Below are 26,448 nucleotides of genomic sequence, written 5' to 3' on the forward strand. Positions count from 1 at the left end.
AAATATAAAAAAAGGATGAATGTTGCACTAAAATTGTTATTATTTTTATTTATGATATACTAATCATACATACATATTGACATAAGGACCAAGAAAAATATTAATCATACTTATTAGACTTAGCTGAGAATGACTCGTCCAATCGATCTGATTGAGAAGACATATCTCACCAACATGACTTATTCAATTTGTTATGCACTAAAATCAATATAAATGTCTCTCACTCAGTCAATTAGAATATACAATTGATGTCTCAATCGATTGAACTTATACAATACAATTGTTTCAATCATTTAAAAATAAAAAAGACAATTTTTTATAGTAGAAAACTATAGTTCTTTTAACTTAGTTATAATTATATCAATATAATATTGTTATATTAAAAAAGCTTTGCATACAAAATACTCAATTTTATTATTTTGAGAGTGAGAGAATGAAATTTAATGATAATGAATAATAAGAATTTTTTTTATTTTTTTCTTTAAATCAATAGTAGCAAGTTTTATATTAATAGGGGAGGAAAAGTGACAATGTGGGAGGGACAACAAAATAATCTTAAAGAATATTTATTTTCTCATAAAATATTGCTCTAAATTTTATTTATTTCCCTTATAGATATTTTATTTTCATTTTTAAGTTTACTAAGTTCTTAAGATTTTTGTTTTCCCTTTTATTTCCTTATCTCCTCTTTTTTGGTATTATTAGTGATATTATCACATTAAATATGAGTACAGACTAATCTTTTAGTCGTGTATGACCAACAAACCTTTTTAACAAATGTCATTTTCACGAATCTGATTTTTGACTTCTTATTGCTTATGTTAATATGAATGTATATATGATTAGTATATCATGAATAAAAATAACAGTAATTTTAGTATATCATTCATCTTTCATTTATATATATTTTTATTTTAAAGAGTCAATAATAATTAAAAGAAAAATGGATGATATACATTTTCTCTATTTATTAATAACACAACCTTTTTGTGTTCTTGTTGGTTGTGTATTTTTTTGGTTGTGTATATATAAGAGGGTTGTAATTAACAAACCTCACACTATCACTCTTTCCAACAAAAAAGCTTGATTTTTTGTCTGCAATGGAGGATTTTGAGATAAGGAAGATGATGTTAGAAGCAAATAAAAATGTTCCTGTTGCAGTAGATGATGAATTTCTTGAAAAAGAGAATACCCAGATGGAGAAAGAGAAAGAAGATGAAGAACATGTGAAGAATTCTGAAGAAGAAGAAGAAGATGGTGATGATGATGATGATTTAGTTGGAAATGGAAAGGGTCCTGGTCCTGTTTCTGATGATTCTCTAATGTTCCCAGTTCAATCAATTCGGCGCAAGAGGGTTAGAAAGGTAAAAACACTACTTGATTTTCTCTAAAGTTTGTTTCTTTTTTCTTCTTGTTTTGTTAATTTTCACTCTTGAAGATTGGTTTTTGTCAAATCATTCAGAAGATTGGTTTTTTTCTAGCCTGGCTAATTTTTTCTGTGTTTTTTTGATTGATCTTCAAATGTTGCAAATACAGGGTCAGGTTCAGTACCTTGTGAAATGGTAAGTGCCCCTTTGTTCCTTTTTTTTTATTGTTTGTCTAGATCAGTGTTTTAAATTGTGATTGCGATCGTGGTCGTGACTATGGTCACTATGATTGCGGCCACATTACATGATGTGGTCTACAATTTGAATCACTAGTCTGGATTATGATAATACGGAGAAGGCGAGAACATGGTTTTAAATATTGGTTGTGGTTTTTTTTATTTACCATAATTGCGAAAAAATATGGGGTAGATGTGGTTGATGCAACTGCATGCGGTAATTTTGGTCAGGATCATAACTACAATATTGTGGCCGTAACTGTGGTTGCATGCCAAGGGTTAGGCTAGTGGCGCTCCAAATTGCGTATCCACACTCCACACGATTTTAATTTTTCTACAAAATTATTATTCGTCAAAGGTGAGTGTGAATAGATCTTTGAGAGTGTCAAATGCCGATAGCCGACAGGTCCATCTGAGGATCAATTGTGGTTTTATTTTTATGGATTTTGTCAAGAGGGTAAGGATTAAAAGTTGAACATTTTTTATTGAGAAAGAAAACATTTATTACATTGGATATACAAAATTCAATGAATACTTTCAAAGCTTTCCGCTTTTGATCCTTATCCTCAGCCATAAGGGTTGGTGTTAACAGAATCCTAGTTTTATAATTTTTCTTACTTATTTACTTGTTGCTTAAGGCTGGGATGGCCGGAGTCAGCAAACACTTGGGAGCCTCCGGAAAATCTCTCTAATGTCCCTGACATCATCGAGGCTTTTGAGCAGAGGTATTCGTTTTTTCTTCCATTTAACATTGACAATTTTCTTTAGATTCTGTTAAATTATGACTAACGATGAAAGGCATGTTCCAATTATGTTTTGCGTTTGTTTGTGTTTGCTATGATTGAAAATTGGCAGCTAATAAGGATAGGTCTAACATTGTAAGAGCAGAAATTGGTTTCACTTAATGACAACTTTGTCTAACTTTTCTGTTTACAAATATTTGTTTCTCCGTGATTTTGAAGCTCGGGATCAGGGAAACAGCGTAAGCGTAGACAAACGAATGTGTTTCATAATGCCCAACTGAAGAAGAGGCAGGAGCGTTCTAATACTCCTTATAGCCTTAGATGTGTTACCGATACTACAGCTGACAACCATACACCATCTGCTCCTCTGAATGATCTTAATCTTACCGATCATTGTGCTTTTCCTCAACCTGTGCTTTTTGCTGATGTATCGGAAAACAAAGATGACGGCAGCAGTATTGGGAAAGCGAAAGTTTGTAATGGTAGCGGGTCTTCAAATCTTACAGAACTTTCTAAAGGCAATGACGAAAGTGACTACGATCCTAAGCTCAGTGAGCTTAAAGCAGCCACGACCAACGGGCATGGTGCAGACAAGCCCGTCGTACAGTGTCAAGAAGGTAAGGTTGCTGCAGACAGTGATCAAATTGATGGTCAATCAAAGGGTGTTTCTGTGGAACAAGTTCAAAGTGACCAGTCCAGAGGAGTTAGAAGGAAGAAATCTTGTTCCGCAAAGAAGTTGAAGGAAGATTCACATGCTGGTGACCCTGTTACAGCAGAAAAACCAATTGGCACATCCGCCAGTACATTCGAACCAGCACGAACAGGGACTGCTGATCATGAGGGTAACAACAGTAAAAAGAAGACGGTTCCCGTTCAACCTCTTTGCAATATTATTAAGATTTTAAGGCCACTAGGCTGTTCACCTACAGCATCTGCCGAAAACCTTTGTGTGACCTTTATGGCCTTGAGGTTAGTTACCCATCTTAGAACTCTGAATTTCGTTGTTTTACCTTCGACTAAAAGTTTACATCTGCATTAGTTTCATAATATGCTGGCCAAAATAAATTGATTTTTACTCATGTTTAGCTTTAAGGTTTTTCCCGTGCTTTGCTTTGCCTTTTATTCTCACATTTTGGAGAGACAAAGTTCGATCAATCTGCTATTTATATGATTATATCCGCTTCAATCTCTGCCATTTCCATTTTATATAATTATATCTACTTCAATCTCCACCACTTTGATAGGTTGATGGTACTTGACCTGTACAACTTGTGATATGATATAATCCGCAAAGTTTCCTTCTGAGCTAGTGCTACTGTACATCTTCTTGAACTCGCTTTTCTTATGCTACATTTTACTTTTCAACCGAAAATCATCTGATTCCAGAGCTTGTCTCCACAACTCTGGTTTCGCATTTTCCCTTCTCGCAACTCTCCTACTTAATTACATCATTTATAAAAAGTATGCATTAAGCCATTGGCTCTTGCATCTATGATCGGTTATTCCAAATTCCAATGCTAAAGGTAATAGGACAAGGTTTCAAAGTTCAACAACCATGTTTTCAACTTGACTTTTACATCTATTGGTTTTGGAATGTTATCCTGTCCCCCGTTGTCGTGAAAAATGTTATCTCACATGTCCTCACAATCTTTCTCTAGCGTCGCGCTTTCTATGTGCAAGAGGATCTTGTGTAATCCAACTATGGGTCCCCACAATAGTTTTAACTTCATCTTAATTTTTTTACCTTGCATTTTAGAAGTTTATTGGAAATTCATTGTATCCCTCTATCAAAACATTCATTGCTTAGATCAATTTCATTTATGTTATTTATCAATATTATTGGTTAAACCTATACTATTATTTTGCTAAAGATGCAGGTTTTATATGTTTAATGGATGTAAGATGTTGTGGAGGTGACCTATTTTTGACAACTAGTCTCGCAATTTTCTTAGGGTCTGTTTGCGAGTTGAGTTTCGGAGGGGAAGAAATGGAAATGGAAGGATTGGGAGTCACGAAATACACTGGCGAGATGACTCCAAAGCCTTCATTTTCCTTCTTTTCTCTCCAAAACTCAACTCACAAACAGACCCATAGTATATATTGCGAGCCTTTCAATTTGTAGTCTAGAGCGGATATGTGTGAATTACGAAAAATGTTTTCCATTTTAAAATGAATGTCTTACATCTGAATTTGTCATTGAAGTAACTAAACTTAAGTACTTTTTGCATTTTGCATTAGACCCATGGTTCATTATATGCACATATATAAATAGGCCTATGATATTTGAGAAGTTTGGTCATGACATTGAACAAATGTTGTGCCTGCATAACTGTTTGTTTTTGGATTATATAACTTGATTCCATGAAATCCTAAGATTTCATTTTCATAATGTATTTTAGTTCTTAGATTTGAATCCGACTCTCTTTTATGGACTGAACTGGATTATTTAAGAATCATACATCATCCTCCTTCGCTTATAGCTTATTTGGTTAACTTTATAGGTCAGACGGAACCGAAGTGATTGTCGACAACAGATATCTCAAGTCACACTATCCTCAACTGGTAATCTACGATATTTTAATTTTATGTTGTTTGTTTATTTTGTCATCAACTCGACCGGAAGCTAATGTTTTTTTCGTATGTTCCAGCTGATCCAATACTACGAGCAGCGTATCCGATACAATCCTTGATGACTGAACAGAGTATTTAAGGTTGTTTGTAGTTAGATCTGAATGTGTTGGTAGTTTTATAGATGCAGCAAATAGTGAACTTTTAGTGATATTTAGGTATATGATTACTATATAACTATTAGATTTGCTACATACTGTGATGATGCATTTGTGAAGATTAGTCAAGAACAAAAATACTGTTTTGGATTAATGTCAGGTTTTAATTTCTTAGCATATTTTGAATATTGATGGTTGGTTTGGCTTTGATTTTAGATCCTCTCGAGCACTGGATGAGGATTGTGGCACGTGAGAAAAGATAATTTTCAATGGACACGATTTTAAGTTATTTTTTCAATAAAAAATTAAAAATCAAGAAATTTTTCTTTTTCTTTATATTTTAGTATTGGACTCTGCGGTACTAGTTAGAGGTTCTACTCTTGTTTTGCATGTTTTGGCATTATTCACATGTTTAGTAGAAAAAATAAGTTGATTTTACAATGAGTACTATGATAAATGGATGGAAAAAAAGCTTACAAACCTCTTTCAACCTAATAATTTATAATATGACCATCTTGCAAGTATTCTTCAATTTGATTCAAAGTTTAATCTTTTACCCATAAAAAATTTGAAGTTTATAGAGTAAATTATATCGTCATTTCCATAGAGTTTTAGTAAAATATACAAATCATCAATCTATTTTTTATACTATACCATTCACATTATACATATGACCCACATTCTTATTTTTTATTATTAAATATTTAATTTTTATATATAACATAATATTATAATTTTTTTAATAAAAATATGAAAATGGATTGTGAGATTATTAAAAATTACATGGTGGTTTGATATTTTACGACTGTGTTTAATTCAGTTATTGCAAAATTATTAGCAACTTGTAAGTTACAAAATTATTTGTGACTTCTATGTTACAAAGACAAACATAAAAACAATTGAAATAGTAAAGAGAAATTATTTGCAACTTTATGTTACAAAGACAAACATAAATACATTTGATATAGTAAATGACAAAATTGGAATATAGAAATTACACATGTTCAATTATATATTTGTCCATTAATCATATTTTGACTTTATATATTAGAATATATATACATTACACTGATTATCTCTGAGAAATAAGTGTGATGTTTCAACAACAAAAAAGTGACGATTAAGTTAAACAAAATGTCGAAACAAATCAAAATAGTATAAGAGTCAATGTATCTTCAATATTTTTGGTTCGTTACAAAATGCATCAATAATTCCAAGGATATAATGTTTAAATCAATCTTTTATTATGTTGTAACGAACCAAAAATAATGAAGACATATTACTTGATATACTATTTGGATTTGTGTTCACAATATATTATAGAGAAAAAATGTATTAATTGATAGTGTAAGAGTTTTTTACACCATCACTACATCATCCACCATTCATTTTCGATTATCATTGGCTTTTTTAAAAAATAATCCAAATAAATGGTAGAAGATGTGTTGATTACGTATACATCTTCACACTATCAATGCATGAATTTAACACTATATTATATATTGTTTAACTTAATTTTATCACTTTTTTAAAAAAATTACACTTATCTTTTTTACATATGTAATTAATGTGATGTATGTATATAAGTTCGGAGGTTTGTGTAAGTGTAAAAAATAGAGAGATAATTTACATAATTTCATTAAAATTTAGGGGTGTGATTGTAATTTAAAAGTTAAGTTTCTAATATGTAAAGTGTTGTGGAGAAAAAATATAAATTCTTGAACTTGGGAGTTGGGACCATAAATAAAGTATTGTTCTTTTTTTACCTCTTTAACCCATGCTCATGATTATGATTTTTTGGAAAGTTGAAGGTAGTATAGAATAGAGGTTTTTTATTTCCTCTAAGGTAAGGTATACACTTTAAGTTATATTATCAATGTTTTATTAAAATATCATAACTCGTTTTCCTTTCGATAGTTTCTTTGGATCGATGACACATTAAGATCTAAGTCCTTTGACATTATATTATACAGTTTTACTTCTTAATACAATAATTCTCACCATGAGGTCAAAATGGAATATTTTAACAATGACTTTGTTGCTATAAACCTGTTTGATTGTAATAATTTAGATAGTATTGCTCATTGATGAGTTTAACTGATTATATTGAAATTAAATATGTGTATAATAAGTAAGGTTATCACTTGTATAAAGTATTAGGTGCATGTATTTTTTGGATGAATATTTTAGACTAAAAAGTGCGGCCCAAGAGACGAAGCTTCACTCAGTAAGGTCCGAGGAGGGTAAATGTGAACAGTCTTACTACCTCAAGCGAATAAATCATTTCCAAAATTTAAACTCATGACATATAAGTCATAAGTTAGACGATCGGATCATTGCATCATTGCTTACCCTTTCTAGAAAATATTTCAGTTTTTACTGAACAATTGATGTCACCACATGGATACTCTCCACTCATTCACTATAGTTTCTTTCGATTTCTTCAACAGTAACAATCAAATCTTTACCCTATTAGATAAGATTGACTACATCAATCAAATGACATCATAATGTTTTATTATAAATTATAGATATTGTGTACTTCAATTAATTTCATTGGTATAGTTATATGATCTTTATTTGGCATGAAGTTATTATATCTATTGCATGTTTGATATAATATACAAATTCTTTATTTGTATAATGATTCTAAGATGGTTTAATTAAAATGAGGGACATTCCGCTTGAGTGGCTTAGGGTGAATATTGAATATTATTTATTCACTATTTCAGCATAATAATGATCATTATTGTCTAGATGTAACTTTCCCTAATTATATCAACAATATATAAGTATAGTATAGTGATATAAAGATTAAAATCATTTGATCATATAATTTAAGTAGACTTTAAGGAAAATTCTTGGGATAAATTTGTAAATTATCCAAGGTATAATTATTATGAAATTTGATGAATATCCAGTTCCATTTTAGTGTAATGAAGCATTGCACTTATAAATAGATTACATGGATTTTGTAAGAGAAAAATCTATCATTTTTTCCTCTTAAATTTAGTAGTCTAAACTCTAAAACCACCATCTACGTAGTAATGCTAATAGTTAGTACTTGCTATTAACCGTACATTATTAAATATCTACTACATGATATATGAAGCAGAATAAATTCAACATTAATATGAAATTAAAATCTCAAATATAATGTATATGAAATCATGCATGCAATAATTTACTCAAGTTCACTAAAACTATAAGATAAGAGTCCAAAAAAACCCTTAAATTTTATGTATCTTGCATTTAATTATCATGAATTATTATTTTTTCCTAATTAACTTTACATTTTATCTATTAGTGAAATTGATCATTACATAAAGATGATTTTAAATTACTAACAATGGAAAATTTTTAATCGTGCATTTTATTTTTTATTTTCAGCTGTGATATCATTATTATGTAATTTTAGTAATCTAACTTTATCTTTATACATGACTTTAAGAGTTAACTTTAAGAGTTAATTAGAAAAAATAGTTTATAATACATTCTTACAAAAATCATAAACTTTATGGAGGTTAGATGCACTTTTCCCATACTATAAAATAGAACAAGAATTGGGATTCTCATCACTGAAAATCTGTGGAGCATAAACATAGTGAATTATATAAGGAACATTTTCTTTTTCCTTGGTTTTTTCACTAGATTTTCCTTCTTCTTTTTCCTTTGTTTTTTCACTAGATTTTCCTTCTTCTTTTTCCTTGCTTGTTTCACTAGATTTTCCTTCTTCTTTTTCCTTGCTTGTTTCACTAGACTTTTCTTCTTTCTCTTTTGTTGATTCTCCACCCTTGTTATCATCTTTTTTCTTTCCTTCTTCTTTACCCTTTTCTTTTTTTTCCTCCTTTTTCTCTTCCTTTATATAGATAACTTCTGCATTTTTATGCACTTTTTTCCTCATAAATGACAACAATTTCTCCACTTCAATGGTACCATTAACCATTAAATTTTGAGTTTTCATGTTTGTTTTTACCTCGAAAATACCTACATTTTGTAAATCAAACTTAAAATAAGCTTATCTTAGATGAAAAAAAATTAAAATATTACATAAATATAAATCTAACACTACTTATATAGTTATTGACTTACCTTTGTGCTTCATTAACTTTTGTTTTAGGTCAGCTTCACATTTATCACAATGCATATGAACCTTCATAGAGATATTGCGTATAATTGGCTTCAAATCACACATCAAAAGTTTAGTTGCCATTCATAATCCAAAATATAATTAAAAATTCATTACAAATATAATCATATAAGTTTATTTAACTAACTTTTTTTAGTTGATAAGATTTAGCTAACGTTTACTTAAATATTTAAAATTACCTTGCTTGAATAGCTATCCCTAATTCTTACATAAACTAGATACCTAATGTGACAAAATGAAAAATTGAAATAAACCCATACTTCAAATTGGATACATCTAATTATTCAAGTAATTTTGCATGACTAGAGGAAGTTCGAACAATTAGAGATTTAAATAAATATATGAATATTTTAGGATCAAATATGTTGTAGCACTTCTTGTGTCACACCATAGGCCAATTATCTTATTATTGGATAAAATACATTAAATTTAATTGATAAATAAAATGAAAATATTTTTTTGAACTTAACACATAATGTGGCATATGAAATGGAAAATATGAGTATAGTTTGCATTTATTTATCTTAAAAGGAAAGAATGATGTATATAAAATGAGAGAGATGATAACTTACATCTTTCATTTCCTTTGTTTTATTATTCGTAGTAGTAGTAATAGTCTCTTTAGGCTTCACTTTTGGTGATATTAATTCAACTTTTTTCTTATTGCTCTTCTTCTCTATAAGCTTCAATATTTTCAAAGGATCTAATTTCCCTTTTGCTTTAATTTCTCCTTTCTCAATATCTATATCCACATTCTGAACTCCTGTTTAGAAATCATCATGACATAAAACTATTAGTTCTATTTATAAATGCTTAGATTTAATATTTAATTATTATTCTATTGGCCCATGAACTTTTTTAACTGAAATTCAAATAGGTCTCCATATTAACAAGTTTTTAATTGAATATATGAACTTATGAAATTTATTTGTAATTTAATCCCTCACACACATTTCCATTATTATTATGTTCATAAATGACTCATTTTATTATGCACATGTGAGTTCCTAAACTGAGTGAACTATAAGGAGATGTCTACTAGGGATTTAATTACAAATTTTCATAAGTTTAAAGATCTAATTAAACTTAGTTAGCTATTTGAATTTTCCAAAAAATGTTGAGGATCAACAAAGTAATTAAACCTAAAATCATATTTTTATGTATAGTAAACATAAAACCGTCTTAAGATCAATGTCTGGCTGGGTACATAAATATAATTAAAACCATGAATTTAAAGAAGCATAGTAAAAAGGTGAATTAGAAAAGAGTGTAACATATATGCATTGTTAATGTAAAGATTTATACACAATCAATGCATTATCTATAATTCATTTATATACTTTTTTGAAAAGTCAATTATGATAAAACATGAATGGTCGATGAACAGTAATAGTGATAATGTATAAAACTGATAAATACGTTTTTTCTCTAAAAGAATTTCACACATATATACCTTGGCTACGCATGAGATGCTTCTTGATCTTGCTCCCACATTCTTGACAATGTAGGTTAACTTTGTAAATAGCATTGATCACTTCACCTTCTTCTTTGTTCTTTTCTTCAATTTTATCTTTCCCCTTCTCATCTTTCTTTTCTTCTTTACCTTCTCCCATTAATTCCCTATTGTGAAAAAAAAAGGAATGCTTAGTTAAAATGGCAACAACTATGACAAAAAATGGATCAAGATATTGGCATCACCATTACTATATAAACGAAGTTGCTTTAGAATTTTAGAATCTCAAGTTTCTTTGTTGGTTCAACTAATAGTAGTTCACCAACTTCTTGAAATTTACTTACCCAAACGACTAAGTCTTGTACATATTTTACATAAATGGACAATGGATACCTAATTAAGGGTAATAAACACTTTTATATACGTAGTAAATTAGGGAAATAACTAAGAAAAAAATATTACATAATGATATTTATTGAATTCATGGTGTTTAAAAACAAGTCACCAGAATTTCCCCTAAGTTGGTTTTCTATATAAGAATGTTCTTTTCGACACATTCTTAAGAATGTAATGCTTGAGAAAATGATACATGAGATTGTTTAATTGTCATGTATGGTTTCTCTATTTGATTAATAATATCAGAAACAAATATATTCATTGACATTATGTAAGGGTTTTATATCCTGTCAGCCAATTATTCACCATTCATTTTTTATTATATTGACTCTTTAAAAAAAGTAATATAAATGAATGATGAATATATATTGGTTGTGTATAAATTTTTACACTAATAGTGTATATATAGTACTTTGTAAAAGAAATGATTGGGTTTTTTTTTAAATAACTTATTAGGAATATAATAGGTAAGAAGGAGGGGAGACAAATCTCATACTAAAAAGTGAGAAAACATCATATTTTCCTGTGATGGTTGGTGTGCTAAAAGCTTGTAATATATTAAAATATATATTATAATGTTTTTTCATTAATATCTTTAACCAAACACATGCCTTTGACATAGGAAGTAGGACAATCAATGTTTTCTAATTTTAATGGGACTATTAAGAGTTGTTTGGTTTTAGGATATGTTTTCTTTTATTTCTACTTCCTAAAATTGATTTTCAATAAATATGTTTGTTTTTATTTCTTTATTATTTTGTAGGTAGAAATAAATTTTTAGTCTCTTAAGTTATCTTTTTCTCAATTTGGCCCTTCATCTTTTTCTTTTCTCATTTTGGTCCATGTTAGTCCTTGTGTGATTTTTTTGCTAACAAGGCAAGACTAGAATGAGATTCATGGCATAATTAGACATGTGACATGAAAAGATATGGTAGTATTCCATTAAGAGCAGAGATATGGTTCAAATTAACTAAACTTCCATAACAACCAAACACAGAACAAATGAACCATAGCTTAAAAGCTAAGAAACACCTACATCAATTCCAAATCCTAGAAAGCTAGAACATTTGAATTTACTAAAGGTGTTTCATAACCTTTCTTATTCAAAAAACAAGAAAAGGGTAAAAACCAAACACAAACATAGACTTCATATAAATGTGAACCATGATATATGAACACATACATTCATATATTATTAAAGTTTTTTATGTTGCACTTCATTTGCAGTTGCAAGGGTCACAAGTGCAGTTTGATCCACACTTGCAACCACCATTCTCAGCTTCAAAACCCATTTCAGAATCATCAAATTGAGTCTTCATAGGTGCAATTCCCATAACCAAAGTTTCTGATGTTGTCATTTCTGAGTACTTGGTGCCACAGCTATAGCACAAGAAAAATCAACACATTGATCAGCATAGACATAACACATGGTTGAAAATATGTAGAGGAAAAAGTATAGTCTAGAGAACAAGGATAAAAGTAGAGTATTTTCATTGAGAGATTCCAAATTAGGAGGTGAAGTAAAAGAATTTGTCTAATTGTTTAAAAAATAAGTTCGTCTCAAAACTAATTAGCAATGAAAGGAGTAAGATAATGAATATTTAAATTATGCACATGAGAATGAGGGAAATGACGTGTGATTTACTTCCCAACATGCCCCATTCATAAAAGTTTATCGGAGGGTTACATTTGACTGATGACTAGAGGATATCTTTTAGCTTATGACAACCGAAAGAAGTCGGACTTTGACTCTAATACCATGTTATGATTCAATCTCAAAACCAATTGATAATGAGAAGAATAAAACAACAACTGTTTAAACCATGCCTCAGAGAAAGAGAAAGAGACATACAATTACTTCCCAATATATACAATTACTTCCCAATATAAAAAAAATTGACTTCAATTTGTTTGGATAGCTATACTATAAAACAGTGTTCTAAATTATGATTGCTGGAAAATGCAATGCTATTCCAAAAGCTCTCAAAACTATGATCACACACTACAATTCAAAACCCTACTTTCTAGATATAGATCCATCTCTTGAAAAGTCGGAGAGTAGTTGAACTCATCAAACATCAATCCAATCAAGATACTTACAAATTTTTTACCATTAAACTTAAATAAAAAGACATAAACACTAGAAAAATCCCAAGTTTAAAAACCCATATAGAAAATCAAAGGACCATAAAATTCTGAAAATTCATCCAAAAGGGTACTCAAAAATCCAATCAAAACACTCAGAACAATACATTCCAGAAAAAAAAACAACCCTTTTGTGAAGAAAAAAGAAAGAGAAAGAAAAAGTGTTTCTTACTTGCATCCACTACCACACTTGCAACTGCTTCCACAGGCACAGTTATTGGTACCACAACCAGACATTTTTCAGAACAAAACAAAGTTGTTTTTTATCTTTCAAAGGAATATATGAATTTCAATGGAAGGTGGTAACTACTATTTATAATGAGGTTGAAGGGGGAGAGAGAGAGAGTTTATCTTATTCCTTATTTTAATATTTTCAGATCATTTTCATCCATTCATTTTGGTGGATATATGGAACAAGATCCTCTTAAAGAAAGAAATTTTCCTTTTTATTTTAGTGGTAAGGATAGAAGTTTTTTCCTCATACACAAACCCCCTGATTTTTTTATTTTCATTACGTTGATCACCCATGCATAAAAATAAGTGTAATATTTTAAATAAAAAATATGATAGATGTAATTAGTTAAACAAAATATGGTATATTGTGGTAACAAATCTAAATAATATATGAGTCAATATATTTTATTATTATTTTTGGTTAGTTACTATATAGTATAAGAGCGATTTGAATAATATTTCTTTAGAATTGTTGAAACATTTTGTAACAAAAAATAATAAAGATACATTAATTTGTATATTATTTGGATTTGTTTCCACAATATATATACCATATTTTATTTAACTCGCATTTATTATATTTTTATTTAAAAAAAATACACTTTTATGTAATTTCTTTCCAATCCAATGAGTCTCACATTTGAGCAATAGACTAATGATAATAATTAATAATATAAAAGAGATCCTCTTTGTTTCTTCTCCACAATTTACTTCCCTATCCACCCATCATTATTATGACAATGATTTATGGGCACCACACGAGATATAGTGTTCAATATTTATTTATTTTATGTTTTTGAGAAGAAGAAAAAATATATTATCGACATTGTATGAGTTTTATATCTTATTATTATATCATGTATCGTTCATGTTTAATTATCATTAATTTATCAAACAAATAATATAAATGAAAGACAAATAATGTATTACCTATATATAAATCTTTATATTGATAGTAATATTATAATGTTGAGGAAACAAATATATAAGAAGAAATAAATATATATACATATATAGCATAAGATCTTAAAAATGTTGAAATAGAGAAGTAAGGATAAGAAGAATAAAAAAGGTGAGGGTAGTATAGTAATTTTGTATTGGCACTTTATAAAACATGGCTAGATGTTATCGTTATGTACAATAGAGCAGATTCCTTTCATAGCTTTATGTTTATCTGATTGTGAAGGAACCAATGCTTTCATCTCTACCAATTTGGCATCTTCAATTTTGTCCACACAAGGCTTTGTCATCTAATTCTTCTTTTGGCCCAAGACATGTAAGGGTTATCTGGTCCGCTCATTTATCTTACGTACCGTATATCGAATTCAGTATACAGGTTCGTCATAAAGAAAGTCTTATAATAACAATACAAAGAATGAAGAATTGGTATGATCTTATTCAATATCAGCGGTAAGTAAATACCAATGTTTTAAATTATGGTTGCGGTCTTGATTGTGGTTATTGCGATAGTTGCGATGTGGATTGTGACCATTATGGTGGGAATATTTTCGTGATTAAAAAAATATTGTTGAATTTAATGTAGTCCAAATATAGGCTTATGCGGTTGCGTTGTGATACGATGTGATCACATCATTGTGTTTCAGTGTAACACTACAATTGCAGTGTGATACACTTATGATAATTCCACAATTTGAATCACGATTAATCACATAATTTTAGTTTTATGAACTAATAATACTTTGATGTATGTAGGAATTCTTTTAGTCCTATAACACCTCCACAAAAAATTTCTGTTGTTATTATGGTGTTGCACAAATACAAAGATCTTCCAAAACATTTTTTTACACTGTTTTATTAAGGGGCATATTTTATTTTATGAACAAACTTCCTTACCTAAAAGACAAGTTTTTAAGGTTAATTAATCTATGACTAAAGTTGAAAAGGTAAATATGATACAAATCATTTATTGATTAGATATTTGTAAAAAAAGGAATGACTCACGTGAGAACAATATGTTATTGTGAGAAATAAGAACAGTTAATATGAATCATTATATCTTATTTGAACAATTAAGATTAAAAAATACACGCACATAACTTTTTAATTTGTCGTGTGACCAATAATTAACTTTTATTTATAACCATCCAAAATTGATTGTAAGATCAAGATTTATTGTTCTCACAGTTTTTATATGAAAACTATTCTCACTTAAGTCAACCCGACTACAAATCCAACATGTAAGTTACAATATGGAGCTCTTAAACATGTGGAGCTCCAAACTTCGTATACAATAAGAAATCAATAATTAAAGAGAATAAACTATTTATTCATATTCATAGTAGAAGATAAGTTATCTCCTCCGACCACTAAAATTATGAAACCGTAAGTTTTTGTTAATCTGTAATTCTGAGTTCATGCTCTCCCTTTCCTTTTGTCATCTAATATCTGCCCAACAAAACAAGGTTCAAATAGAAGAAATGTTTTGTTAGAGTTCAATAAGAAACAATTTTACAGAATATGTTTAAAATATTTTGTTAGTGTCTATATAGAACATGTAAGAAAACAAACATCATACAAATAAGAACTATAACTAAACCTTCTTCAATAGAACAGTAATATGAACTCACTATTTGGTACCAACCTTCTAACATCATCAAAATTGCCATGCACAAAAGTACAAGAAATTGTTAACAGAAAGAATACCTTACTCCGGAAGATTCGCATGGTTAACACAAGCGCGTCTCGCATTCTGCAAAGAAAGGGTCGAAACTAATTTGCGAACAAATAATAAACATAAAATCGATTTGCGAACAAATAAAGATACAACAAAGATTAGCATGCATTGAACATGAAGGTGAAACAATGTCATTACCGGACGCTATATGCGCTAAGAGGATGAGAAGATCCATTTGAGCATGCTAATACAAATTGTGTTGACAAACCACATGGAACTTTAATCTGTGGAACATTGATAAAAAGAAGTGTTAAGTAACTCTTTAAACAAGAAATAACTATATGAAAAGATGAACCAATAAAATGTAGTTATAGGAATGATGTAATGCATCAAGCAGAGATGTATGAAGGTATGGTCGCGTACTCCTTGCCATTTATGAAGGCATGGTCGTGTCTCATCCAGTATTCCCAGCCACACACAGTCAACACGACCGTGTATCAAGGCACGATCGTGGATTGGAGCTTCTTTAGTTTTTTAGATGATTTATCGACTAATCTTTCCTAGGCTAAAACCCAAATTTGGAACTTTTATAAAATTAACCTTTGTAGTAAGAGTTAAACACATTTTTAGAGTCTTAATTAGGTTTTTTCTTGTGATGGAAAGAGGCAACAAGAGAATCCTTCATCTCATTCTTGTTATGATGAATTCCTTCTACTTCTCTTGTGGTTTGTCTAAAAAATGAGTGAATAGTTTCCTTAGTTTCTAGGATAGGGTATTACCCCTTGACAATAATGATGAATAGTTAATTGTTTACTCATTCTATTGAGCTTTGTGGTTTGGTTGTTAGTGTCTTTACCCGTTTGAGTCCTATAATACCAGACCTATAACAATAAAATTTGAGTCCTAATTCACGAGAGTAGTCTTAGGCTTTCGAGAGTTGTATTGTGTTACAATAGAGCGATTGACAAACGGACCAAGTAAGGAGTTTCATTGAATCTTATAATATGAGAGTAGGTATTGGCTTCAATCGGACACGAGTCTTGTACCTAGAGAAAAAATTACCTACTATTAGGCATTTAGGTTAATTAATTAAAGAAATTAAGAAGTTTTTTATCCTCGAGGGATCGATCTTTTTATTACTAGGCAACAAAGTCGTGCACTCCAATTTACAAGCACCACAAACCAACCATCACAAGAACTTATTTAGAAAGAAATGATAAATGTTTTATTATCTAGCTTGGTTCAATAGTTCTAAGATGGTGAAACTCGGCGAAAAGTTAAGGTTGCTTGCCTTGTGACCTAGAGAAAAATGGGATCAAATCCTAGAAAAAATATATTTGCTTGCGAGGATATACCTATAAAGCGCTAGTTGAATCACTTACCGATAAGTCCTTCGAAAACTTCTCAGCAACAACCACAGCTTCAGTAGCATTAATCTTAATTTCGTAACCTGATCGTCTTAAGATTAAAGTTGCCGGTTCCCAATTTTCAGAAGAATCCGTCTGTTCCAAATGACAAGGAAAATGTTATGAAGCATATTAAGATGAAAGGGGAACAATGTATATTGTGCAGAAATATTTTTAATTTGCATGAAAAATATTAAAGAATCATGTATAATTTAAATCAATAAGCAAAAAGTGAGGACCAAGAATAATTTAAACATCTAACATGGACCAATTATACTAAGTTTAAGGCTTTTGAAAAATAAGATATCGATTGATATTATGTGTAATGATGTGATACAAAATACAAACACAATGAATGTATACACACTAATTGTTAGAATATCTACCAAATATCTTAGAGGAAGAGAATGATGCATAAATGACTTGGATAACTTACATTTTTTTAATATACTTACTTTTTGTGTGAACTTATATACATATTTTTGCTAGACTTATTTTAACATATTTTTGTAAGGGTAAGATAAGTCAATATTGTGAAACCCGAGCCGGACATCAAACTGGAAGAGGTATTGTATTAAGTTTAAACGGTTAAATTGTTCAGTCGGACCAGATGATTTCATATATAATTTATCATTTTTATCTATAAATATATAGTTATATATAAATACAAAATTTTATATAATTAATAATTATATAATTATATGAAATAACATTTTTCCATCTTTTTTTTTTATCAGAGTGAAACAAAACATGAGAGTAGTGTTCTATTTTTTTTTTAAATTTTAAGTGAACCGTCCAGTTCACTTCCCGGGTTATTGCGGTTTAACCGGGTTTAACATGGTTGGATTGGAGTTTCTCCAGTTTAAAACGGTTCAACCCTACACTCGGTTAAGACTACAAACCAAAGCCGTTTTCAAGTCCGGTCAGTAGTCAAACCAGTCAGATATTGTCCGTGTTCAGCGTCATGTTAATCCAGCTTTTCTGAGCTGGGGGAACCAGATCAAATGGTCCTTTCCTGGATTCTTAATTACCTATCTGAAGAGCTACAAATTGGTGTTTTAGGTTGCACAAATTCTAGGCAAATGTGGCTTGAAAGCATTGATTATTGTCAAGCTCAAACAAAAGCACGTGGGAGGCAATTGAGGAATGCTTATAGAACATAGTGGTCTTGTTCACTGCGAATCATATTAAGCATTTGGAGAACATAGTTGAATATTTTTCATTATTTGATAGACTCGCGAAACCTAAGGAGGTGCATGAGATATAAACATATCGTGTATAAACATATGGAACATGATCGGAGAATAAAAGATTTTTCAAACTAAAACCAGACCTACCAGAAGTAGAACACTGAATGCTGCTTGTCCTTGAGACAGATTTGTATCAATCACATGCTGCATCTCTTCATCTATAAAGTCACCCAACAGAGCAGATTTAGAAAACATCAAGGTGACTATAACTTTTGAAGCAAGAAAGATGTCGAGTATAATAAGCGAAACCGAAAGAGGTCAGTATAATTTACCCTACATTTAGTCTCAAATAGAAGAGAAAAGTGCCCAATTAGAGTCTTCAAGATTCAGCACCAAATAAACTTACCACATGTTATTTTGTTCTGACCATTAGCAAAGAGCCTCACTAGTTCCCCCTAACAAAGAGAACAAATTAAGCCCAAAACATATAAATCATTAGCCATAACATTCTTATGTACAGGAGATATATCTATAGAAAAAACTTCTTTCAAACCTGTCGGCCTTTATCGTCCATTGGAATACACTCGACAGCTATCAGTTTATCAACGTCATCGGCAGTAACTATATACTCTGGATTAGTGGCTCCTGAACCATATTGTGTTGAACTTCTATTAGATCAATCCTCTCAGTAAACAAGCAAAAATTAGAACAAAGAAAATGCCCGGAAGTAAAAATCCAATCCACCTTCAATGTACTGCCAAGTGCCATCCTGAAGATGCCGCAGCCACTGACATTAAGCCGAGAATAATGGTGACATCAGCAATAAAAAAAGATGAAATAGAAATATATGGAACTATGGATAATATGCAAAGTAAATATTGATGGAAGGAATTTTTACCTGAAACATGCACAGAGAAGTTCCACGGACTGGATAGCCACATCCAAGAAGTTTTTCTCCGGGAATAGCATCACCAATAATTTGAAAACCCTCAATGCCAGGGCCATCTAGAAAAATATGACTCAACGTTAACATAAAATCGGATATAGTATCTATTCTATTGTGGAAATCATAGATTACCCTCAGAAGCAGAGGATGCAGTCTCATTGGTGTCAAGTTGAGTTTGCAACATCTTGCCATCAGCAAATTTTCTTTCACTGGTTCTGTCATGCACTCCAATTTTATCGATTGACCCGTATCGAAAAGAAACATCCCTGCACAAATTGTTTTATAGATAAGTACATACACCCTAAACAAAACATGCCTAATCTGCGATAGTAAGACATGAGACAGTTAATTATCTGTACTCTCTTGATAGAAACCCACTCAGCTTACGGTCTGATCATTAGACACTCATATATAACAGTTTTAGGTATCGACACAATGTTCACGATTTACGTGAGATTAAATGGTCAACTATGACTCTTCTAGCCTTCTGGTATGTGTATGCGAATGAGTCTGGCAGTATATAGAATAGAAGCAAATATTTTGCATCACATTCTGTTAGATCACCACTAGAAATTTCTTCAACATCCTTTTCATTTCCCTTATCAAACCAGACAAGGAATTAAAACATGCAGTGTTTTCAAACTGCCTAAGTACACAGCTGAAGATATCATGCTATAAATGTTCCTAACTAATGATGGATAAGGGATATTCATATTGCAAAACAGAAGTAGAAAAGCAACACCAACCTATCAGCCTTAGAAATCTCCTGATAATCGGCCCTATTGTAAGCCGAGTTTACATCACCATGGAGAACAGGGTGCATATATCCTGGCGTTTTGCTCGTTGGTTGAGGATTTTGTTCATTCCGAAAACGATTTTGCTGGGAAAAGTTATGCGGAATCTGAAATGTGGTCAAATTGTAACTAATGAGGAAGAAAGAAACTCTATGATGATAAAGAAATTTCCAGAACAGTACCATGAATTCATTATCAAAATGACTCACCAAATTTCCAGAACCTTGACTTTCAGCAACGTGATTTCCGTTATCAGCGTGACTTTTTAGGACAGAATTTAACTCTCCAATTCTATCCTGAAAAAGAAAAGTAATCATTGATCCTTAGAAATATTCAACCAGCCGATAAAGGGAGCAGATGAACATAAGGGGCATCAGTATAAAAATGAAGAATTTAAAGGGAGAATAAAGGCCGATACACAAGAAACTACATATAATGACACAGAAGCATGTAAATAAACCACCAGAGATAAATAAGACAGGCAGAAATTCAAGAAACAAAGGACATTGTAATCATAAAACACTCTGAAATGTTTTAAGTATAGCTAGAATCTCCAGCATCCATTTGTTATACTATGAACATATGAACTTGTAGTATATCAGTCATGTTTGAACACAAAAGGTTTCAGAGCGAAAGACTTAGCAAAGATAGTGATATAATTTTTATTTTTGACAAAGGATAGTGATACGAAATGCCGAAGGGACAAGTAAATCCTAAATGTGCATTGTAAGTGTTGAAGCTTACATGTGAACTTCGAATCCTCCATTGTAATTGATCGTGTAAATGCTGGACAAGGACAAATACAAGAACTATTAGTTTATGAATAAAACAATATGAAAAAACCATCACATTATTTCCTTTGGCGATAAAGTAAAAGAACATAAACAGAAAACATAGCAAAAACATGATGAATCATCCAGAACCAAACTTCTCTACATTAATCTGAAAGTAAAAAATTCAAGGAACGTGTTAGAACATATATGTATATATGGCAATATATTGTGTATATATGATAGAATGGATTAGGAGCAGATTATGATATTTGTATACCTCAGACGAGGTGATTTTTTTTTGCCGATATAAACATGAATGCAGCAATCGTCAAATTTCCTTGTCAGACAGATATCTATCTAACATTAACACATGCATAGTGGCTCACACTCTACTTAGTAGAAATTTGAACTTTCAATAGTGGATCAAATTCTGATGTAAACAATAATGCACTGCACCAAATATTTTTCATACCTTCACACTGTTGGATATAGCAGAGGCATTCATAACACGAGGCCATAGACGATATTCTCCCAGCAACCCGACCATAGATGACATGAAGATATATCTCTCATCCTCTACAGCCTAGATTAATGATTTTTATCAATAACATAAACCAGAAGTATGTGAGAAAATAAAATGTGATTCTGGAAAAAAACTGAAAAACACAAGCATACAAATTAGCATGTTTTATAAAGACATACCAAATCATATGTAACTTGAAACGGGTAATTTCGTGTCGAAGTACAAGGGCTGTCTATTTTTGGGACTCGGTTGTCAAGTAGAATTCTAAGCACCAAGACAGATGGGAATTTTTCTTCGGGAGTCGGAACACCCAAGTTCAGGCTTGTCTCTCCTGCATTCCACCCTACCACCTATATTTAATCCATATCCCAGGGAGATCTAAAAATATGAATTGTGATAACATGGTGAGTCGGGAGAAGTCTTTTCAACCTAAGATGGAAAGGGGTGTGGGTTTGGCGATTTGGTGTCTTAAAACACTGCTATGGTACGTAACCGTCTATGGTGTATTCCTTTGGAACCCGATTCCCTATGTCGTCGAGGCAGACATACAAAACTTCACAAATTATAGAGTGATTAGGCTTATAAGCAATCCTGTGAAGCAATGGGAGAGGGTAATTGAGCAGAGATTAATACAAGAGACTAACATTATAGAGGATCAATTTGGTTTTATGTCGAGGAAGTCGACCAAGGAAGCAATACTTGATGATTGTGACATTGCATCGACCAATTAAAAGTAGCAAGAAGAGAAGAAAAAAGGCAAAAAAAACAAATAAGCTAGTATCATCATGAAACTAGACTTACTTTCAAATCATGAGCAAGTTTTAAGTTTTCTTCAATATCACCTTTCCTTTGTGCCAAATCATTAGATGCAGATGTAATCGCTTCATTTTGCTTATCATCAACGGCCTAATGAACAAATTTCACATGTGAATTTTATAATTCAATCTTAGTAAGATTAACTAACATAAAGATCGACTAACCATTCTTAGTTCGGAGAATTGCCTCTCTAGTTTGCATTTCTCATTCAACAGCTGCAGTTCCTGCCGCCATTACGTTTAATTAATATCATCAAACGCAAAAGATGTCGGGTTAATTTTCAATCCGGTGTATATTCCGTACCTTCATACAGGCCATAGCAATCTGTTCACGAAGGGAGACGATCTCCTCTTCTTGCAACCTGGCTTGTGCGTAAAGTTCCTACATATAAACTTATAATATGATGCAATCATATGGAACTTTTTCAATATCGAAACAGAAAAATTACATCCAAGAATGCATTGTTACACACTATAGCAAATTTTTCATGTGTCACAAGTTTTGACCTTTATTACCATAGCATCAAGGTTCTGGATGTGGTTCAGTGCATCATTGCTTTTGAAATTTCTTTGAGCAAGTTGCATTTCAAAATTGTGCCTATAACACAAACAGAAGCAAATTATATCACATAACAACTTGAACATAAATAACTCCAGCAAACTACTAAGTGTAACCAAAGAATGGGTATGAGAGGGAAGGAAGACAATACAGAATGAAGGCTTCTTACATTGTTCTCGTTTTTTCGGGTTAACTTCTCTTGTGCATGCTAACCCCACCTAATGCAATTAAGGCTTGTAAGGTTGTTTTCACGAGTTTAAACCTCGGAAGCAACTTCTTCGCTTGCGAGGGTAAGGCTATATACATCTACCCTCCTCATACCCCCACTAGGTGGCCAGTTAGTTGTGAGTTAACCATTTTATAGAATCAATGTTACTAGAAACATTCGGCTCGATGAGCTTCACCCCCTCGGCATTCTTAAATCTCACTCCTTAACTCAAACTCTAACCATATTCACTGAGAATTCTTTCTGCATCCAAAAGAATAATTTAAGAGTTCTACAGAATACCCTACATGTTCTATGCATTACCTGTGTAGAATCTCAGAGCCTTTACGCTGTACGCCGTCGTTTTTAAGCCCGAGCACGGAATTTTTAACAGAAGACATTGAATGGCCTCCACAAGGTCCCCTTCAAAATAACCTGTAATTGAAACAAGGTTGATTATTTCCATTGTTACCAATAAAATTCATGCATTTTGTCATATTCGTTCCCTTATTCAGGTCCAAATCAACTTGTTCATACCCAGAAATGCTCCAAGAAGAAACATAAACCTAAGAGTTAAAAACACATTTAAGACCAAAAGCAATTTATCAATTCATAATATACTATTTCCTATTTAACTAGATTCAAAAATATCATGTTCTGATACCAGCAATCATCAATGCAGTATATACTACAACAGAGCTAGTTACTGAACACTGATCATGCACAAGCAAAAGTATCCTACAGTGTTTTATATTGTGGTTGCGGTCGTGATTGCGGTCAGGATTGCGGTTACTGTGATTGTGTTCATTGCAGTCATTGCGATGTGGATTGCAGCCGTAGCAATTTGAATTATTTTTACGTAAAAAATGCGCCATGGTGCATTAGGCTCACCTTTTTACATAAAAGGGTGATCTTGTGCATTAGCTCACCCTTTTTACGCAAAAAGGGCGCCCTGGTGCATTAGGCACACCTTTTTACGTAAAAAGGGCGCCCTGGTGCATCAGGCGCACAACACTACAGGGGAGGCCCTTATCGGTAAGCAAAAAGACTATTTTCAGGATTTTATTAAATACACAATATAAAAGAAATGAGCACGTGATAAAAACAAGAATTATGTTGACGTGGTTAGAGAATGATGGATAAATTGGGTGTTAGAAGAATTGAATGAAAGAGAAAGATTATGAGAAGGAACACGACCACCTTAGCAAGAATGTGAAGAAAAGGGAAATGTTTGAATAATTGGAAATGTCAATGCCAAACAGAGTTGCATTTTTCTTCCTCCTTCGCCAATCTAACTGTCTTCCTCATCTCTCTCTATTTTTGACAAGGATATTTTCTCACAAATATGTCGACAATAAAATTAAACATTCATTATTTTATCTATTTTTTATTTTAATATTATTGATGTGAAATATGATTCTCCACTTTTTTTAGGTTTTTTAAGGAAGGATGCCCCCACACCGTAAATTATTGCATGGTAGAAATTAATTATTTTTAAGGAAGCCCCATCACCATAATTACAAAAGAAAAATATGTACACACTGACAGTATATGAATCTTATATACGGTCATTGCATCATCCACCATTGATACTTAATTATTGTTGACTTATCAAAAAAGTAATCAAAACAAATGGTAGATGTTATGATGTATGTGCATAAATCTTTACATTATTAGTATATAGATTTTATACTCTAATTACAATGAAGAATGAATAATATAAGTGATCCTAGTTCATTTGAAGGATTTCACAATTAAAGTCGATTGAATACAAGATATGACATTTTCATATACTTTAACTTGGTTCAACACTTCAACTCGGTTCAATTCATTTGCATATTGTGCCTTATTCTAAATAACATTTGCATTTCTATATTAAATAGGTGTGTTTGTGGATGATTTGTAATAAGATCTGTTGTACTGGATTGTGACCAGAGAGCTTTCAACCACTGGAGAAATATGGGAAGAGTGTAAAGTCAAAAGTGTGACATCACATCTTGAACTAAAACCTTTCTGCTTATAAACTCTTTCATTTTTTCCGCATATCCAATATTAGACTCAAACCTGAATAAAAACAACAATAACATTGACAATTTGGGCTACTTGCTCATGCCCACATAATGGACACCTAAAACGACTAGCATGAATATGCTCATTTATGAAAAGAGAGTGAAATATGATGTCCGTGGAAAGTCTATCTTACCTCCAAGAAAATTATGTGAGCGAAACGAATATATTGATTAATTTTTTATATTATGGACACCCAATAATCACATAGAAAAATGAAAGGGGAAAAAATAATCATTTCTATAGTTTGGTAGTATTGAATAGAGGAAAGAAAAAGATAATAGGATCCATACTTACTTTTATGGTTTTTCTAAAAAAACTCAAAGTGGAAAAGATGAAGTAACAAAGTTTTCTCATACCTAACTTCCTAAAAAGTAATAGTATGTTTGTGGGAAAAGTGTGGGAGTTGGTGGAAAACGTTGAGCTATAGAGAGAAATAGGGGGCTTTACAGAGAAGAATACATTCTCATGTTTCATCTTCCCAATGGATAGGGATTTGTTGTCTCCAAGCATGTCCTAAATTATTTATAATGAAACAAAAATAGACAAAATTATGAATATTTAATTTTTTTAAGTGGTATAGCATATTATGATTAGTTTGAGACATGTTTAGGAACAACAAATTTTTGTTAATTCCCAATGTACAACATCACTCACTCTTTCTACTACAATTATAGCTTACATGAGGGCTTTTACAAAGAACTTTGTCGATATTGAATATTATTATTAACATAATAATAACAAGAGACTCGTTAAGGTTAGGGCATATAAATACTAGCTTACATGAGAAATTTCGAGGGGATTTCTCCATCAATTCAGCCTTTAAGCTAGGCTGTATGCCTTAGCCATGGTTCATATAGTCTGCAAACCTATATTCTACTGTAAAGAACCCTTTAAACTACGGATGTATCGAGTCACCTTCTAGTTCTCTAATTCTCCCAGTTCTTTTCGCTCAGAAAAACGTAGGAATTCAATTGTATACTCTATCACAGTTCTCTTTCCTTGAACACATTCGATATACATTTTATAAAAAAATTTGCTCATAATCTTCTGGTAAAAATCGCTCCAGCACCAACTGTTTCATT

At 31.4% G+C, this 26,448-nt stretch overlaps 4 protein-coding genes across 5 annotated transcripts; 1 reads left to right on the forward strand and 3 right to left on the reverse strand.

The window, feature by feature from the left end:
- LOC109363550 (chromo domain-containing protein LHP1-like) lies at positions 1,044-5,249 on the forward strand. Of its 2 annotated transcripts, XM_019609817.1 has the most exons (7): positions 1,044-1,364; positions 1,537-1,562; positions 2,242-2,328; positions 2,566-2,828; positions 2,865-3,315; positions 4,848-4,908; positions 4,995-5,249. In XM_019609817.1, exons 1-7 carry the CDS (start codon positions 1,101-1,103, stop codon positions 5,034-5,036), a joined length of 1,194 nt encoding a protein of 397 aa, XP_019465362.1. In that variant the 5' UTR covers positions 1,044-1,100; the 3' UTR covers positions 5,037-5,249. The 2 variants fall into 2 exon arrangements, with proteins under 2 accessions (XP_019465362.1, XP_019465358.1); XM_019609813.1 differs by having other exon boundaries at positions 2,566-3,315.
- Positions 8,170-10,918, reverse strand: LOC109363561 (heavy metal-associated isoprenylated plant protein 4). Its single transcript, XM_019609823.1, has 6 exons — positions 10,676-10,918; positions 9,795-9,985; positions 9,165-9,252; positions 8,803-9,059; positions 8,616-8,697; positions 8,170-8,274 (listed from the first exon to the last, which is right to left on the reverse strand). Exons 1-5 carry the CDS (start codon positions 10,833-10,835, stop codon positions 8,617-8,619), a joined length of 777 nt encoding a protein of 258 aa, XP_019465368.1. The 5' UTR covers positions 10,836-10,918; the 3' UTR covers positions 8,170-8,274; position 8,616.
- LOC109363568 (metallothionein-like protein 2) lies at positions 12,014-13,523 on the reverse strand. The gene is made up of 2 exons (XM_019609830.1): positions 13,389-13,523; positions 12,014-12,451 (listed from the first exon to the last, which is right to left on the reverse strand). The coding sequence occupies exons 1-2, from the start codon at positions 13,451-13,453 to the stop codon at positions 12,289-12,291; spliced, it is 228 nt and encodes a 75-aa protein (XP_019465375.1). The 5' UTR covers positions 13,454-13,523; the 3' UTR covers positions 12,014-12,288.
- Positions 15,751-24,612, reverse strand: LOC109363574. The gene is made up of 20 exons (XM_019609833.1): positions 24,497-24,612; positions 23,621-23,731; positions 23,049-23,130; positions 22,837-22,914; positions 22,698-22,757; positions 22,519-22,623; positions 21,667-21,777; positions 21,166-21,207; positions 20,631-20,717; positions 20,374-20,528; positions 19,760-19,893; positions 19,580-19,686; positions 19,426-19,468; positions 19,235-19,326; positions 19,088-19,136; positions 18,829-18,899; positions 17,468-17,587; positions 16,284-16,369; positions 16,115-16,160; positions 15,751-15,856 (listed from the first exon to the last, which is right to left on the reverse strand). Exons 2-20 carry the CDS (start codon positions 23,695-23,697, stop codon positions 15,824-15,826), a joined length of 1,578 nt encoding a protein of 525 aa, XP_019465378.1. The 5' UTR covers positions 23,698-23,731; positions 24,497-24,612; the 3' UTR covers positions 15,751-15,823.

The sequence above is a fragment of the Lupinus angustifolius genome, chromosome LG01 (assembly GCF_001865875.1).
Source record: "Lupinus angustifolius cultivar Tanjil chromosome LG01, LupAngTanjil_v1.0, whole genome shotgun sequence".
NCBI classification, from domain to species: domain Eukaryota; kingdom Viridiplantae; phylum Streptophyta; class Magnoliopsida; order Fabales; family Fabaceae; genus Lupinus; species Lupinus angustifolius.